The sequence below is a fragment of the Anolis carolinensis genome, chromosome 2 (genome assembly GCF_035594765.1).
Source record: "Anolis carolinensis isolate JA03-04 chromosome 2, rAnoCar3.1.pri, whole genome shotgun sequence".
Classification (NCBI taxonomy): domain Eukaryota; kingdom Metazoa; phylum Chordata; class Lepidosauria; order Squamata; family Dactyloidae; genus Anolis; species Anolis carolinensis.
Window position 1 is genome coordinate 240730348 of NC_085842.1, and position 15129 is coordinate 240745476.

Genomic DNA, 15129 nt, shown 5'->3' on the forward strand with positions numbered 1-15129 from the left:
TTTTAGGATTTTAGAGTGATTTGTCCCCAGAATAGTGATGTAAACAGTGTGATAAACCTATAGAAGTGTTTATTTTACAGACAAGGAACTGAGATGTGAAGCTCCTGTTCAGAGATGAACAGGGGCCCAAATCAACAGAAGTTTCATGGCTTCACCCTTCTAGCTCTCAACTCTAGTAGTTGGTGGTTGGGTGGTGCCTACTGCCTTACGTTAAACATTATAGCACCTTAATGGTGGGCAATTAAGCAGTGGGAATGTCACTGATCTTTTCCCAGGTATTCATGCCTTCCCATATACTTATGAATCTGTATATCCCCAATAACTACTAAGAAAGTTGTAACCACTGTTCCATAAATATGTCACTTTCTATTTTTTTATATGATGTTTGCTGTTTATGGGGGTATTAAAAGCATTCATTAAAAAATTAATCCCAAGTTAGTTGGTGGAGGGGGAATTTTCCCCCCAAAGTGCCAAGGACTACTGCTATATTGGTGTCTGTTGACTGCTGTTGTTTCTTTCTTGCTTGGAAACTCACCATGGACTAGCAGCCAATAGTTCAGGGATCATCACTGGTATTTGGATAAGACTGCATTAGAAAATTCTTAACATGGACTGTGAAACACATTTTCACTGCTATTTACAGCTATTCCCTATCTGCTCCTGCTTTGCGTTTTCTCAGAAAAGCATGATGTAATTGCAGTTGTAATTGCTGTGCCATGAAGACTTATTTAATTTGGCTACTAGGGGTGTGGTTTGGATTTGGATTAATCCTGAATCTAAAACTAATTTGTGTTGATTCAAGACAAGTTTGGGTAATATCTGTATCAAAGTGGGAAGCCACAAAAGTAACCAGATCAAAACATATACAGTATGTTGTATGCCACTTTGAATCCCACCCACGGGAGAAAAGCGGGATAGAAATGAATAAATAATAAAATAATAATAATAATAATTTGCACTTGGAGATGCAATACATTTTCAATTAACCGAAACTCAAGCAACCAGAATTCTCAAGCAACTGGCAAAAACATTGAAGAAACAATATTTTAAATAAAAAGCTGTTTTTACAAGACAGTAAAAGTGTTACATTAAGATAAGTTTGTCTTTATTTGTCTTAATGTGCTTTTAATTACTGTATTTCAGTTTTAATATCAAGTCAATACAGAGTTTAGCGCTCCATGAAGTCACGCCGGCCACATGACCTTGGAGGTGTCTACGGACAACGCCGGTTCTTTGGCTTAGAAATGGAGATGAGCACCAACCCCCAGAGTCGGAGACACGACTAGACTTAACGTCAGGGAAAAACCTTTACCTTTACTATAGTATGGTGTATAATAATAGGCTTATTTTTAATAGTAACATTCAAGCAACCATAAACTACATTTGTCTGGCATCTACCAATCCCTGTGGGTACTTGTTAACTGAGAGTTTACTGTAGTTATATCTCCATTTCTCCCCAAACTTGAAATAAAGCAGAGGCAGGCAACCTCAGTCCTAGAGATATCATTGAATTTCAATTTCCACCTTTCTACACCTTTGGCTATGCTGCCTAGGGATAGTAGGAGTTCTCCAGCCTGCCGTAATGAATACAACTGGGAAAGGGAAAGAAGAGGACTATAAAATGTAAGTTAACTCTGATGTAGGGCTTGGATTGTGCAAATGTGGCTGAACTACAGCTTCTAGCAGCTATAACTGGCACAGCCAACAGTGGAAAATCAAAACTTATGGAGGACAGCATGTTTCCAACAGTATTCCAAATTTGGGCCTCATCTATACTGACCATTTAATGCAAGTGACAAGACAACAAAATCCTATATGAAAGAAAGCCCCTGTTGCACATCAGTGCCCAGTGGTTTGGCCTCAAGATGGTTTCAGGATTTCCTATGGAATCATCTGCACAGCAGAATCACTTTCTTCAATACCAGTTTGAAACGGCATTAAATGGTCAGTGAATTAAACTCTTTGCCATTCATTATTAAATACCCTGTCCTGAACATTTGCAAGTTTCTTGCCTAGTTTTCTGAATGTATGCTATTTTCATCGATCCCAGCCACCGCCTACAGAAGTGTAAGCAAATGACACAGAATACTAAATTTGAATATTCCCCATTTACACAGAACTCTGTAAATCCTTCTGATATCAGAGCTACCCTTGTTGTAAATGTCATTTTAATTCAAATGCCTGTGAAAATCTAAGCAGCTAAATTCATCCATCTTTAGAAAACCCAAAACAATAAAGGTTGAAGAAAACCCAGCAAGAGCAGTGGAAGGCTTGGTCCCTTTTTATTTTTTAAATATCTTATTTATGCATTTCTAGATACGTAAAATCAAAACACTCAATACAAAGAGGAAAAAGAGAAATACAAAAAAGAGAAAAATGAATAAATTGTCAAGAAAACAAGAAAAAAGAATAAAAGATAAAAATGGCTTTCCATCTTCCAGTTAATATCCATCACTCTTCTTTATCCCCATTTTCTTCCATTCTAAAATATATTTGATGCTCAACACACTCTAAATACATGTGCCTATACTTACTTTGTACAAGAACTCATCAGCAAGTTTTCTATATTTTAGACACATAGTCATAAATATGTATAAATATGTGAGGAGAAGTCATAGGGAGAAGGGAGCAAGCTTGTTTTCTGCTGCCCTGCAGACTAGGATGGGAACAATGGCTTCAAACTACAGGAAAGGAGATTCAACTTCCTCACTGTGAGAGCTGTTTGGCAGTGGAACCCTCTGCCCCGGAGTGTGGTGGAGGCCTCTTCTTTGGAGGCTTTTAAGCAGAGGCTGGATGGCCATCTGTAGGAGGTGCTTTGAATGTGATTTTCCTGCTTGGCAGGGGGTTGAACTGGATGGCCCACAAGGTCTCTTCCGACTCTGATTCTATCTTCCAATCCTTTTGGGTGCCAGTTAACTGAGAGTCTACTGTATTCAAAAATTAAAATTGATTTTTATTTGTGTGTTATGGAATCTACTTATGCTATTTTTTTGAAAGGCCCTGTTAGATCCAAGCCATACCAGAAGTGATGGCATCAGACACCAAACAGAATCAGGTCACCAACAATTCCTGAAAAAGAAAGAGAAGATGGACTTCATAAGAGCATTAAGCTCTGCTGACACTCCCCGCTGTGTTGCGTTTTGTTCTTGCTTTAGGCTCCTTCTGGCAAAACTCAAAACCTATTTTGTCATTTCAGTCTGGTAGACAAAATGAATACCTGGAGTTTTTAAAATGCTTATTGTAGTTTGTACTTGACTTGTTTTGTTTTACCATGATCAGTTAGTTTGAGTTGTATTTTAAGAATATGTCGAGGTTGTGTTGTTCTAAATCACTCATGAGTGTGATTTGAAAAGAATAAGCTACTTAATTTCATCAACCCAGCTTTTCTTTCTGAAATGTTAGTAGCGGTCTTTTCTCTTAATAGGATGGGATACATTGTGCCATAAGTTGAAACTAACTTGATAGCAAGTACAGTAGAGTCTCACTTATCCAACATTCGCTTATCCAACGTTCTGGATTATCCAATGCATTTTTGTAGTCAATGTTTTCAATACATCATGATATTTTGGTGCTAAATTCGTAAATACAGTAATTACTACATAGCATTACTGCGCATTGAACTACTTTTTCTGTCAAATTTGTTTTATAACATGATGTTTTGGTGTTTAATTTGTAAAATCATAACCTAATTTGATGTTTCATAGGCTTTTCCTTAATCCCTCCTTATTATCCAACATATTCGCTTATCCAACATTCTGCCAGCCCGTTTACGTTGGATAAGTGAGACTCTACTGTATTGACAAAAACTAGTGCCAGGCTGATGGGGAGACTGGGATGAAATGGTTTAGGACTGAAGTGCAAAGGCAGAGGATACATTCAGTATTAGCCACTGACGCATAAGCATGAAGTTCATATACACACAATTCTACAGAGTTAGCAGGTTCTACCATATTTCTTCAATCAATTGTGAGATGCACAGACGGTTCAGTATCACCAACAGAAAAAATATTACATAAAAAGCATCCATGATTCTAAGGTGAACCCTGTTTTTAGAGATTTTATATGGAGGGAAAGTGCCTCTTAGAATGGAATAAATATGGTATGATAAGTCTTGCTGTCTTTACGTCTAATTCAACTTGCAGTTCTGGACTAGGAGGTGTGGATCAAGGCAGGAAATCCCACATCTGATTTGAACTGGGATATATGGCAGTGTGGACTCGGATAACCCAGTTCAAAGCAGATATTGTGGGATTTTCTGCCTTGATATTCTGGGTTATATGGCTGTGTAGAAGGGCCCACTGTCTCTTTAAAGTATCATAGATTTCAGAAACACTGGTTCTTGTTCTCCAATATTTATTATGCTTGGTAGTTTTCTTTGTATATAATTTCCATTAATATTAGGTTAAATAATTCCATACAAATAGAGCAAAGATGCCACAGGTGTGACATCAGTATCTTAAAGACCACATACAATAGGGAACAACTGGGCTTTCTTAAGCAGCAACTGTTTCTGGAACTATGAATAATTATATGCATTTAAGTACTGCTAGAAATCAATGGCAATGTATGCAATTAAACGGGAACTTAATAGTTTGTTCTTCTTTCATGGCGCATAAGGTGGTGGCAATGGGCTGGTAGAGATCTTGTCATAAGCCGGAGGAGCATCAGGCACCTACATTAATAAAAGTTGGGTGATAAGAAAAGAATCATATCAGAGAAATATTGACAAACTTTAACTACTTCCATTAGTATTTTTTCTTAAAGGTTTCCTGACATGTTCATGGTGAAGTAGACCTTTGAAAAATAGTTAATCATGTCCGGAAACATGTTCAAGGGACTGCTGCAGGTAGGAAGGGACAGGTAGCCCTGCTTTCTCCAGTCCACTTACATGTGTCTGAATCTCAATGTAAAACCTGGTTGCATTGTTAATTTGTTAATTTCCTTCAGTATTACATATCACAACTGTTGGGGAGAAAGAGAAGGAAACAAGTTTTTCCATTTAAACCTTAGCATAAAGCTTAAAACATGTGATGTACAGCCAGCCTTCCACATTCACTGGAGTTAAAGGCACAAGATTCTTTAGAAGTAAAAAAAATCTGAATAAAAATGGTACCCAAGAGAACATATCTCTAGGTATTTCTTGGTCTTCCAGCTTGACTCTATAGTCAGCTTCTGGAGGAAGTAGACCACAGAGTTGCACTGGAGAAACTAGAGATCCCTAGACAGAGAATATTAGAATCAAATCTACAAAAATCAACCCTGCAGATGTGTAACATCAAACGCAGTATATACGTACAGGAATGTAAGGCACATAAATGTGAAAGTAGCACATTGTATACAAGAGATGCAACAGTGGATTCTGGGAAAAAAATAGATAGCAACATGCAGCAACACAACACACAAATAGGCCAACATCACATCAGATACACAAATATACATAGATATAGCAGCTCTGCTTCCCAAAAATGTACAGTGCTGCCTCCTGTTCACACATTCAAGCAACAACAATTTCTCTTTTGGGGAGAAAGATCCATCAGAACAGTTTGATGAACTGATACAAGATCTACGACCCATCCTTACTGAAAATGATTGATTTTTTACAATGAAACCTTGAAGTCTCCTATCAATCAAAATACTCCCTGGGTTCTCATAAAACTTAAGCACACGCCTTCACAATATCCTTGAATTTTTAACATAGTGCATTTTCTGAGAGGGCACACAAAGAACTATCGTATGTCCTCCAGTGCAAACGTTTAAGAAGAGTTTAATTTAGCTACACTTTCTAAGAATTCAATCATAATTTAAGATTTTGTGCAAGACATTTTCTAGAGAATCAGATAACCTCAACCTTCAATCTTTCATAGGGGGAGCATGCTAGAAAAGGCAGTTCACTCTTAACCACTTCATGACATAACTTCTTCACTTAAAATCTGTTATTCCACTGGGTTCACCACATACATTTTGATTAAAATGTAGTTTTTGAGTCTAGAAACATTGAGGGCAGCATTTTTTCCAATATATCAGGAAGAGGTGAGGATGGATTTTTCCTCAAAACTCCGGATGTTTTGCCAAATTTCTAATGAAGCAGACTCGTTGCTCTCAGGTTAGGATCATCCAATTTGTGGGAGGAGAAATTGGGGGAGGAGTCAAAATAAATGTTTTTGGGCAATTTCCTTTTGCTCCCCAAGCAGGAAGGTTTGGTTGTAAGCTACCTCATAATGCTTCTACTTGCAAAAAAATAAAACAGCCTTTTAGGGTACCTTTATTCCTTCCTTTCATGATTTGTCTGTGTTGGGAGGGCCAGTGCTGTTGCCGTACCAAATGGGTTTCCCTCCCATCCCTTTTCTCTCCCTCCCTCCCTGCTCTTGGGAATTGTGGGAATGGAAGTACCAAAAAGCACTGAGAGGGATGGTGGGCAGAGCCAAATGTCTACAGTGTGGAAACCTCTTCATTGAAAAATACGCAAGACAACTGAGTGCACTAAACAGTGTGATTAAAAGGTAGGGGAAAAACGAAATGGAGTTAGACTGAACTCTTTTCTTCTGAACACTTCCTGGTGTAATCTGATGAAGTCCTAACTGTAAAGCTCTATCTGCCTCTCTAACAGAAGGGCATCTGGCTTTTGGCAGAACTGCACACTTTGGCCATCTGAAACAGCTTGACTAGATATAAGGAGAAATAGTTCTCTTACCGCCTGGGTATAGTTGCTGTTGTATTCCTGCAGAGACAGCTTGGAACCCAGTAAGGCACTTTTACCTTCTGATGTCTTCATAGTGGTCATTTTGAAGTTCTTACTCTATTTCACAGGCAGAACAGAGAGAAAGGAAGAGAAAGGCAAAGGAAAACAAAAATGAGGGCAAAATTGATTGTTTTGCACACGAGTCTTACATCTAGAGAAAATACAATCATGCTCAGTAAAGTGGACAGGCCACAGCATCGATGTATTGGTTTAAGCACTCAGGCCCTCTGTTTTCAAGATCTGAGCAGGGCAGTTAACGACTGAGGTTCTTGGAGACCTCCCATTCATAGTGTTGCAAAAAGTGGATGTTGACTTGATAGCAAATGACAAATTGCACCTGTGTTTATTGCTTCTCTCTGTCTCTAATACCAGATTCAAAATTACATTTTCCAGAATGTCCTTTCCATTTCTTTTCTGCACTTATCCAGCAGTGCAGGTGAGGAGCACATAGGGGTGCCCTCTTCATATTATATATGAAAGTGGGAATTTCCTTGTTCTGACATGGTATTACATGCCCTCTGCTGAAGCTAAACAGGTTTGTGTATGTCTGAATGGGAGGCAACTGCAACCCTCATGTTCAACTTATGTGATAGGGGAAAGGCAGGAAAGTGGAAAGGCAAGAAATAAATGTACTCAATAAGTCAGTTTTTTTGGTGACACGATCCACTATATTCATGCAGAACACTTTTATTTGCATAACTCCACCAAAGGTTTAAAATTTGCCAGGACTCAGCTCTAGCATCTTCTTTCACATGTCAAGGTTTAATGCATGAATATATAAAATGAAGGCATATTGGAGCCCCACTGAGCAGAATTATGTTTGCCTCATAATTAATGATTATTAATCACTAAGGACCTTGTCAGACAGAGGTTTTCCTCCATTTCTACACACTTTAAAGACTGAATACCACAGATCCTATCAATGGGTTGCCCATGGGATTCTGTCACTGCCAAGTGTAGAAACGGGAGGATTGAAAGGTGAACAGGAATCCTCTTTCTGCACGTAGAAATGCTTAAAAACAGGATTTTTTTTTCTTTGGGATAGGAAGTAGTGGAATTGTCCATTTACACTCCTTTTTGTGATGTTTCAGGGTGTTCATGTGGGCACTCTGATAATGACCCTTGATTCTTCTTCTATCACCATTAGTGGTTTAAAGATGGTGTGGGTCCAATTGAAAGAAGTGTGCTGGTCTCCTTGAGAGTAGGGATTCAGAGAGGATGGAGCAGATCCTATTGAGAGAAGTGGTTTAATATTGTGCTGGTCTTGAAATGGGAGGCTGTGTGATGGGAACTGAAATTGATGGTTGAACTAGAAACAGGCGGAAGTGAATAAATTCTACGTCTTTAAAGATGGAATGTCACGGAATACTATGCAAAGAAGACGAACCCTGTCTTATGACTGTTTTTAATCATGTTGAAGTTTTACTGCTCAGTTTAATGTTTTATCTGATTTGTGCTGTCGTGTCTGGGCATGGCCCCATGTAAGCCGCCCCGAGTCCCTCCGGGGAGATGGGGCGGGATATAAGAATAAAATTATTATTATTATTATTAACCCTCCCCTGCCTTGTGGGATGAGGACCTAAGTGTTCTTATGCACCAGTGCTTAATGACTTCAGGATCAGAAAAGATAGATTTTAATGAGAATACTTGAGTGTCAGCATGTTTTCCTTAAAATTAGGCACTGTCCAAACCTGGTGAGTCTAGCAGGCCAACTATAACAATAAATACAATCCTAAACAGGGCAGTAGTAAGCCAGTGTATCCTTACCAAAAGGTTTCTATAACCCCTGCGCTTTTTATAATACCAACATCCAATGAGCAATAAAGCTGCAAGAACCACAACAAGAAGTCCAATACCTGCAGCCCTGTAAAAAAGAAAAGAAAATAATTATGGAAAACACATATTTCTAGAGATGCCTTCAGTCTTTGCAAACATTAGACTGGGCATAAGCGTACAATACTGAAATCGCCTATACAGTGTCACTAACATACTTATGATGTTTAGGTCTAACCAACGTACAGATATAATTTTTTTTATTTAAATAGAAAACTTGATATGATAACAAGCCATAATACATGATGTCTCCTTTTTAATCAACAGTATAATTCCCATATCTGCAGAACCAATATAGGTGCTTGAACTTATCCAGTTTTTCAGGTATTCATTTAGGGCTTCTTGTACTGTTTCTCAGTAAACCTGTCATTTCTCCCATTGACAAATCAACCTCTGAGTATTCCTTATGTTGTTGAGCCACGATATGTCCCACCAGCTAAGGCCATGCAATGTTTTACTCTGGTTTCCGTTTGCTGTTTTAAACTGTTTTCATCTGGTGCGAGCCTTTTTCCGAATTACTTCGGGCCAGATGTGTTTTGGAATTTCACTTCTACACAGTGAATCATTGGCTGCCCTCTCCTCTCATTGGAAGAACGTTATAATTCCCGCTGCCTTAAGAAAGCTCAGGGCATTCTTGGGAATCTATATCACCTGGCATATTATTTTTCTGAATTCTTGTCATTTGGCAGACAGTACAAGGCGACAAAGACAAGGACAAACAGACTGAAGGATAGTTTTTATCCTAGACCTGTGGCTATGTTGAACTCAGTGGTTTTGAATTGATGTACAATTATGCAGGTTTTTAATATATATTTTAATTTTAATTTTAATTTTTTTAATTTTGAAAGGCTTTTAAATCTGATGTAAACTGTTTTTCTGATGTATCTGTTTGTATTGTAAGCCGCCCTGAGTCCCCTAATGGGTGAGAAGGGCGGGGTAGAAGTGATGCAATAAATAAAATAAAATTCCCTGGCCGCCAAATCCCTGGTTGCCATTTCCCCTCAAAAGGGAATCCCTGCCTGGAGGCGGCAATGTCAGCAGTGCTCTCAGCCAATCAGAGCACAGATCCAGACTGGCCCCTCTCAACCAATCAGGGAAAGAAGCAGGAGTTTTGAATTGCTGTCAAACTGTATAAGAAGTCTTGCTTCCTCTGTATGTTTTATACTTGTACACTTTGAGGCATCTGCTTGTACTTCCATCCCTTTTGGTCAATTTGAATAAGCCTCTGTGGCTTGTCTTCAACCTGGTGGGTGTTTCTCTGTCCTGGCCCATATGATTTAGCTTGCGCTCACTGGGCATGGATCCTTTTATCCATGGTCCTAGTTATCCACAATACTTGCCTGAGAAAACCCTATGGTTTCATGGGTTTGCCATAAGTTACATTCACACATAAGGAACTATCTATGATTCTGTGTTATTTTTGCCTCTGATAACCAGACTATTTGTTAAAGAAATAATGTTTTCTATTAAAATGATAATTTTCTGTTAAAGAAGAATTCAGTATGGATTAAGAGGAAGAAAATCATATTTGAAACCAAACAGGAAGGTGTTTTAAAGTTTAAAATTGATGCAATACTTACTCTTCTGTTGAAAGCGAAGTGAATCTCTTCCCTCGACCAAAGCTGCCATCCAAATAATGATCTCCTTTGGGCATTTTGTTTGGTAGAGGGCACACCTACAAAGTGAACAAAGTTAATAACCATTTCATACAATACAATCCCATAGTATTCTTCATATGCAAGACAGAAAACAAGATCTCTATGCAGCAGCACATATCGTAGTATGACCCCTAAATACTGGATTGGTACCTGCAGTTTTATCTATCCACTTGTAGCAAAATTTCTGTCTCTTTTTATTTAAGGAGAAATCATCATAAACCTTGCCAAGAAAACCTTATGATAAAATCACCGTTAAGTCAGAATTGACTTGAAGGCAGATAACAGCAAATTTTTATTCTGAGATTTGAGAAGAGCAACAATGTAGAGATTAATCTCATCTGCAAAAATAGTTTATGTTAAATTATACTCATGCCACGTTCTGACACTGACACTGTCTTTGATGCCAGAGAGCTCCTTTCTGTGAGCCAGTTAAATTAGACAAAAATTAGATTGATACATATTATGATTTCATAGACAAAGACTCTACACCAGTGGTTCCCAACCTGTAGTCCTTGGACCATCAGTGGTTCCAAGAACTAAAATATGGCCCGTGGCCTCATTGTTACTACACCGTTGCAACGAGAGCAACTGGTCTTGCAAAACTCTCTTATAGTGTTGAGGCAATGGGGATGTTGGGGGGCAGGGAGTGGCTGACTACCCACAAAAGGCATGACAACAAGCCTCCTGACTGTTGCTTCTCCTCTTCCTCCCTCCCCCTCAGCAGAGCTGTTCCATGAGTTGCCTGGAACCGGGGCGCCTTGGTATCTTCATTTTTAGGCCTGTTCCTGGGATTATTTGAGGTACTGATTTAGAAAATTGCATTGGATAGACCATATCAACTCTAGATTATTAAATATGGTTTTCTGTGAGCGAGCAGGTGGCAACTACTGGATGGCATATGTTTTGTATCAGAAACTAGAGCTGATGTGTTCTATCCAATGCAATTTTCTGAATCAGCACCCCAAATAACTAAACCAAATCTAAAGTTGACTAAAAACTGATTCGTAACCCTTTTGGTACTAACGTTGAGAGTGGTCCCTGGTCAAAGTGGTCCCTGATAAAGTGTTCCCTGGTCAAAAAAAAGGTTGGGAACCACGGCTCTACACTGTAGAATTAATGCAATTTGATATCCCTTTAACTGCCATTGCTCAATGCTATGCAATTATGGGCAATGTAGTTTGGTGAGGCACCAGCACTTTTTGGCAAAGAAAGCCAAAACCTTGTGAAACTGCAACTCCCATGATTCTGGAGCACTGAGCTATGGCAGTTAAAGTCATGTCCAATTGCATTTCTACAGAATAACTACACCCCAATATCTTAGTGGATCACAGCCAACTGCCCTATGCTATCATTCTCAGTCAATGACCACAACCATTAATAGGTTGTAAAGGAACAGTCTTCTATCCCTAGGACAGCTCTTTTTTAGTGATGTGCAAGGGCAACCAGGTACATCCTTCTGGTCCATTTGTAGTCAAGAGCAATTGTATGCTCAGGAGTTGTCTAGATTGGCCTTATGTACCTGGGAAAAGGCATGTGCAAGGAGGTACTGAATGCCTTCTTACGCAATAATGATTAATCTTTTTGTGTATGATGTGTATGAACCTGTCAACTTATGGAGATCCCATGACTTTCATAGGGTTCTCTTAGGCAAGGAAGACAAAGAGCTGATTTTGCCATTTCCTTCATCCAAAATATAGCCTACAGTATCTATGTAACTGGAGGTTACATCAGCATTGGCCAGCAACAGGATTCTGGCTACAGAGACAGCCATTGGCCTAAAAAGAAGTGTTGGCAAAGTTCAATTCAAAGTTCAATCCCATTTTTTCACATTGATCACATTAAAAGGTCATATATATACTTATGTAAGGGAAATAAAATATTTTAAGTTGGAGAAGTATAGCAAAGCAGAGGAACTCTCCCCTGAGGGGATTTCACACACTTTTCCCTTTCTAAAAAATGTATGGAGAGTGGATGCTTTTGTTTTTAAGCACAGTAGCATTTCTATTAGACTTGTACACACACAAGTGAAACAAGATGTGTACTACCAAAAGTAATTGAAATTTTGACATGGCATTAAATCTTCTATAACCTAACTGTTTTTATACAGAAGATGTCACAGGTTTTGCCTTCACTACTGTTGCAAATCAAGCAGCAAGAGCACGGGGGGATCCTTTGTTGGGAGTTGTTAGCCTATCCTGAGTGATTCATATCTGGAATTCCTATGTTTGGTCCACTCTAACAACCACCATGCCAGACCACACATATCAACAATTTCAACAGAAAGGAGGAAACCATGAAAATGAACAAAATCTGTCTACTAGTATGAATAAACTCTAAAGTCAGGACAGTAAATCAAGAACAACACTCAGAAAACAGAGTATCCCCCCAGGCAGGAAGCAGCCAGGCTTTGAATCTGCAAGGCCATTCAATGTTAATCAAGGTGGCCAATTGCAATATTCACACTTGCCTCAAACAGACAAGAGTTCTTTCTCCCACCCTGGACCTTCCACAGATATATAAACCCCACTTGCCTAGTTTCCAACAGACCTCACAACCTCTGAGGATGCCTGCCATAGATGTGGACAAAACATCAGGAGACAATACTTCTAGAACATGGCCATACAGCCCGGAAAACTCACAGCAACCCAGCAATTCCCCCATATACGCTTCTCTAAAAAGGGGGGGGGGTGTGCGTCTGAGAACTGCGGGTGATTTTTTTTATCTTTTTAAAATAAAGCTTTTTTTCTGTTGGTGTTACTAAAATTTGCATGCCTCTTACAATTAGAATCAAATAAATGTAATAGTAACTCATTTTCATCCAGGAATTGGAAGAGCATTTGTAGAGCAAAATTGCACATACACAGTACACATTAAAATAAAATGTCAGTCTTTAAATAACTGTCTGGAAATAAAATGGTCTCCAAATACAGAACTTCATTATTTATCATCTAGAAAAATAAAAATGCTGGAACAGCATACATTTTGAAAACTTTATTGGGTTTTGTTGTGATGTGTGATGACTACAGCATAGCTCTGCGAATGGGATAAAGGAATATCTATTATATTCAGTCTATGCAGTTTTAAGTTCTTCCTGCCCTGCAATCGTCTTATGTTTTTTCTAATCCCACAATCAAGACTTTCTAATATGTGTGTCATTTGTTTAAATGGCCAAAGAAAATAAAACACCCATATCAAATCAAATTGAATGGTTTAATCTGATTTCCGTGACTTCGCTCTCAAAAATGCACAGATAAACATATTGGCCACGATCTTAACCGCCGTTACATGACTTAAATCTGATTAAATGCAATGAGATTTGAACATCCTTTATGCAGTCACGATCTCCAATTTCCAGTAAGCATCACCACTCCAACTTCTGGTATGAATACAGAAAACACACACAAACCCATTCAGTGTGAAAAAATTTTTTTAAACAACACAAGAATAGAAATGCATTTCTTCATTTAATACATCTTTCAGAGTCAAGGAAACACTAGCAAAGCAAAATCTTAATTTACTACAGAAATCAAGAGCAAGGAATTTATGACTTACCTACTTACACAGATCCAGACTATGGCTGAGAGCTAAAAGTATCACAAGATTCCCCCCTCCCCAATCTTTTTTGCAAACTTTTTTTCACGTTTCCCTTATGGACAAGCAAGCGCTCATGACTATCACGAGTCTGAATTCCTGGCACCCAGCTTTTGATCATGCTAATTGGCGTAAAATGCTAAGTCCCAAGGGAAAGCTTCTGTTCTTTTAGATTCCCCCATCCCTGTTGCCCCTTCACTTCCCCTGGTAGCATGATAGTTTAGCTCTGAATTTCTAGGTATTCCTGGAGGAAAGGTGGCTTTTCCAACTGATTTATGTGAAGAATACAGAGTTCATGTTGTTCTCATCTTTCCCAATGGAAAGGTCAATTTCTCCAATTGATCTCTTCTTATAGAAAGGCCAGTTCATGGAATCTTTGTTTTCTTTTGCCTTCACTCCAAAGTCTATACTCATGATCTTTCATTATCTTATCTTACACCTCTCCTCAATATTTATTTATATAAGCAGGTTGATCTCTAATCAGAGCTTGGAACCATTATGGAGGGGGTTTTTTTGGGGGGGGGATTATAAATGCCATAATCCTCTAGTCAATATGGCCATGTTGGTTGGCAACAATCTGTCACGTTGATACGCCCAAAATGGTAATTCTTTTAAGCTCTGATGTCGAAAATCATTAGGCATAATGTTTAGTCCGGAAAATCGGGGGACTGCTGTCTGGACTGCAATCCAGACAGCGGAAATAGTGGCTCTGGAACTCTCTCCCCAGGGAGATCAGGCAGGCCCCTACCCTCCTCACCTTTCGGAAGAGCCTGAAAACTTGGCTCTTCCAACAGGCCTTTGGTGACTGATCTCCATAGTAATGGATTGACCTGTTGCTTATCTCATTTATTATACCCTATTCCTTTAGCAGGCCATAGTGTATGCCTTCGCCAGCACTTTAACGGGACAATAGTTCTGGGATCTACCTCACCCTGATTGAATCTGACACTAATTGCACTTTTTTGGCCCAGTTCTTTTTTTAGAGCCGACCCAGGATTTTATCATAGTATATTTATTGTATCTTGACCTATGACTTGTTTTATTGTTGATTGATTGTTTTATTGTTATGTTTTTATATTGTTTGTGACCTGGGCTTGGCCCCGAGTCCCTTCGGGGAGATGGGCGGGGTATAAAAATAAAATTACTATTATGTTATTATTATTTAAGTGGACAGAGGGTGCATCCAGACAGCCTCTTTAATGCGGGACTTCCCGCAATAAAAAGGGGCCTGTCTAGATGACATCTGTGTAAAACACGAATTAGGTAAAGGTTTCCCCTGACGTTAAGTCCAGTCATGTCTGACTCTGG

General features: G+C 38.9%; 1 protein-coding gene across 1 annotated transcript; it reads right to left on the reverse strand.

The window, feature by feature from the left end:
- Window positions 1-4336: 4336 nt before the first annotated feature.
- On the reverse strand, window positions 4337-13886 carry mlana (melan-A). Its single transcript, XM_003216494.4, has 5 exons — window positions 13783-13886; window positions 10153-10247; window positions 8507-8603; window positions 6692-6796; window positions 4337-4672 (listed from the first exon to the last, which is right to left on the reverse strand). The coding sequence occupies exons 2-5, from the start codon at window positions 10224-10226 to the stop codon at window positions 4604-4606; spliced, it is 345 nt and encodes a 114-aa protein (XP_003216542.1). The 5' UTR covers window positions 10227-10247; window positions 13783-13886; the 3' UTR covers window positions 4337-4603.
- Between the last annotated feature and the right edge of the window lie 1243 nt (window positions 13887-15129).

Coding starts and splice junctions, on each gene's coding strand:
- mlana (XM_003216494.4), bottom strand. CDS start 10,226: ATGCCCAAAGGAGATCATTATTTGGATGGCAGCTTTGGTCGAGGGAAG. Junction 8,604..10,152: donor ACTTCGCTTTCAACAGAAGA/GTAAGTATTGCA, acceptor TCTTTTTTACAG/GGCTGCAGGTATTGGACTTC. Junction 4,673..6,691: donor ACAGCAACTATACCCAGGCG/GTAAGAGAACTA, acceptor TTATTAATGTAG/GTGCCTGATGCTCCTCCGGC.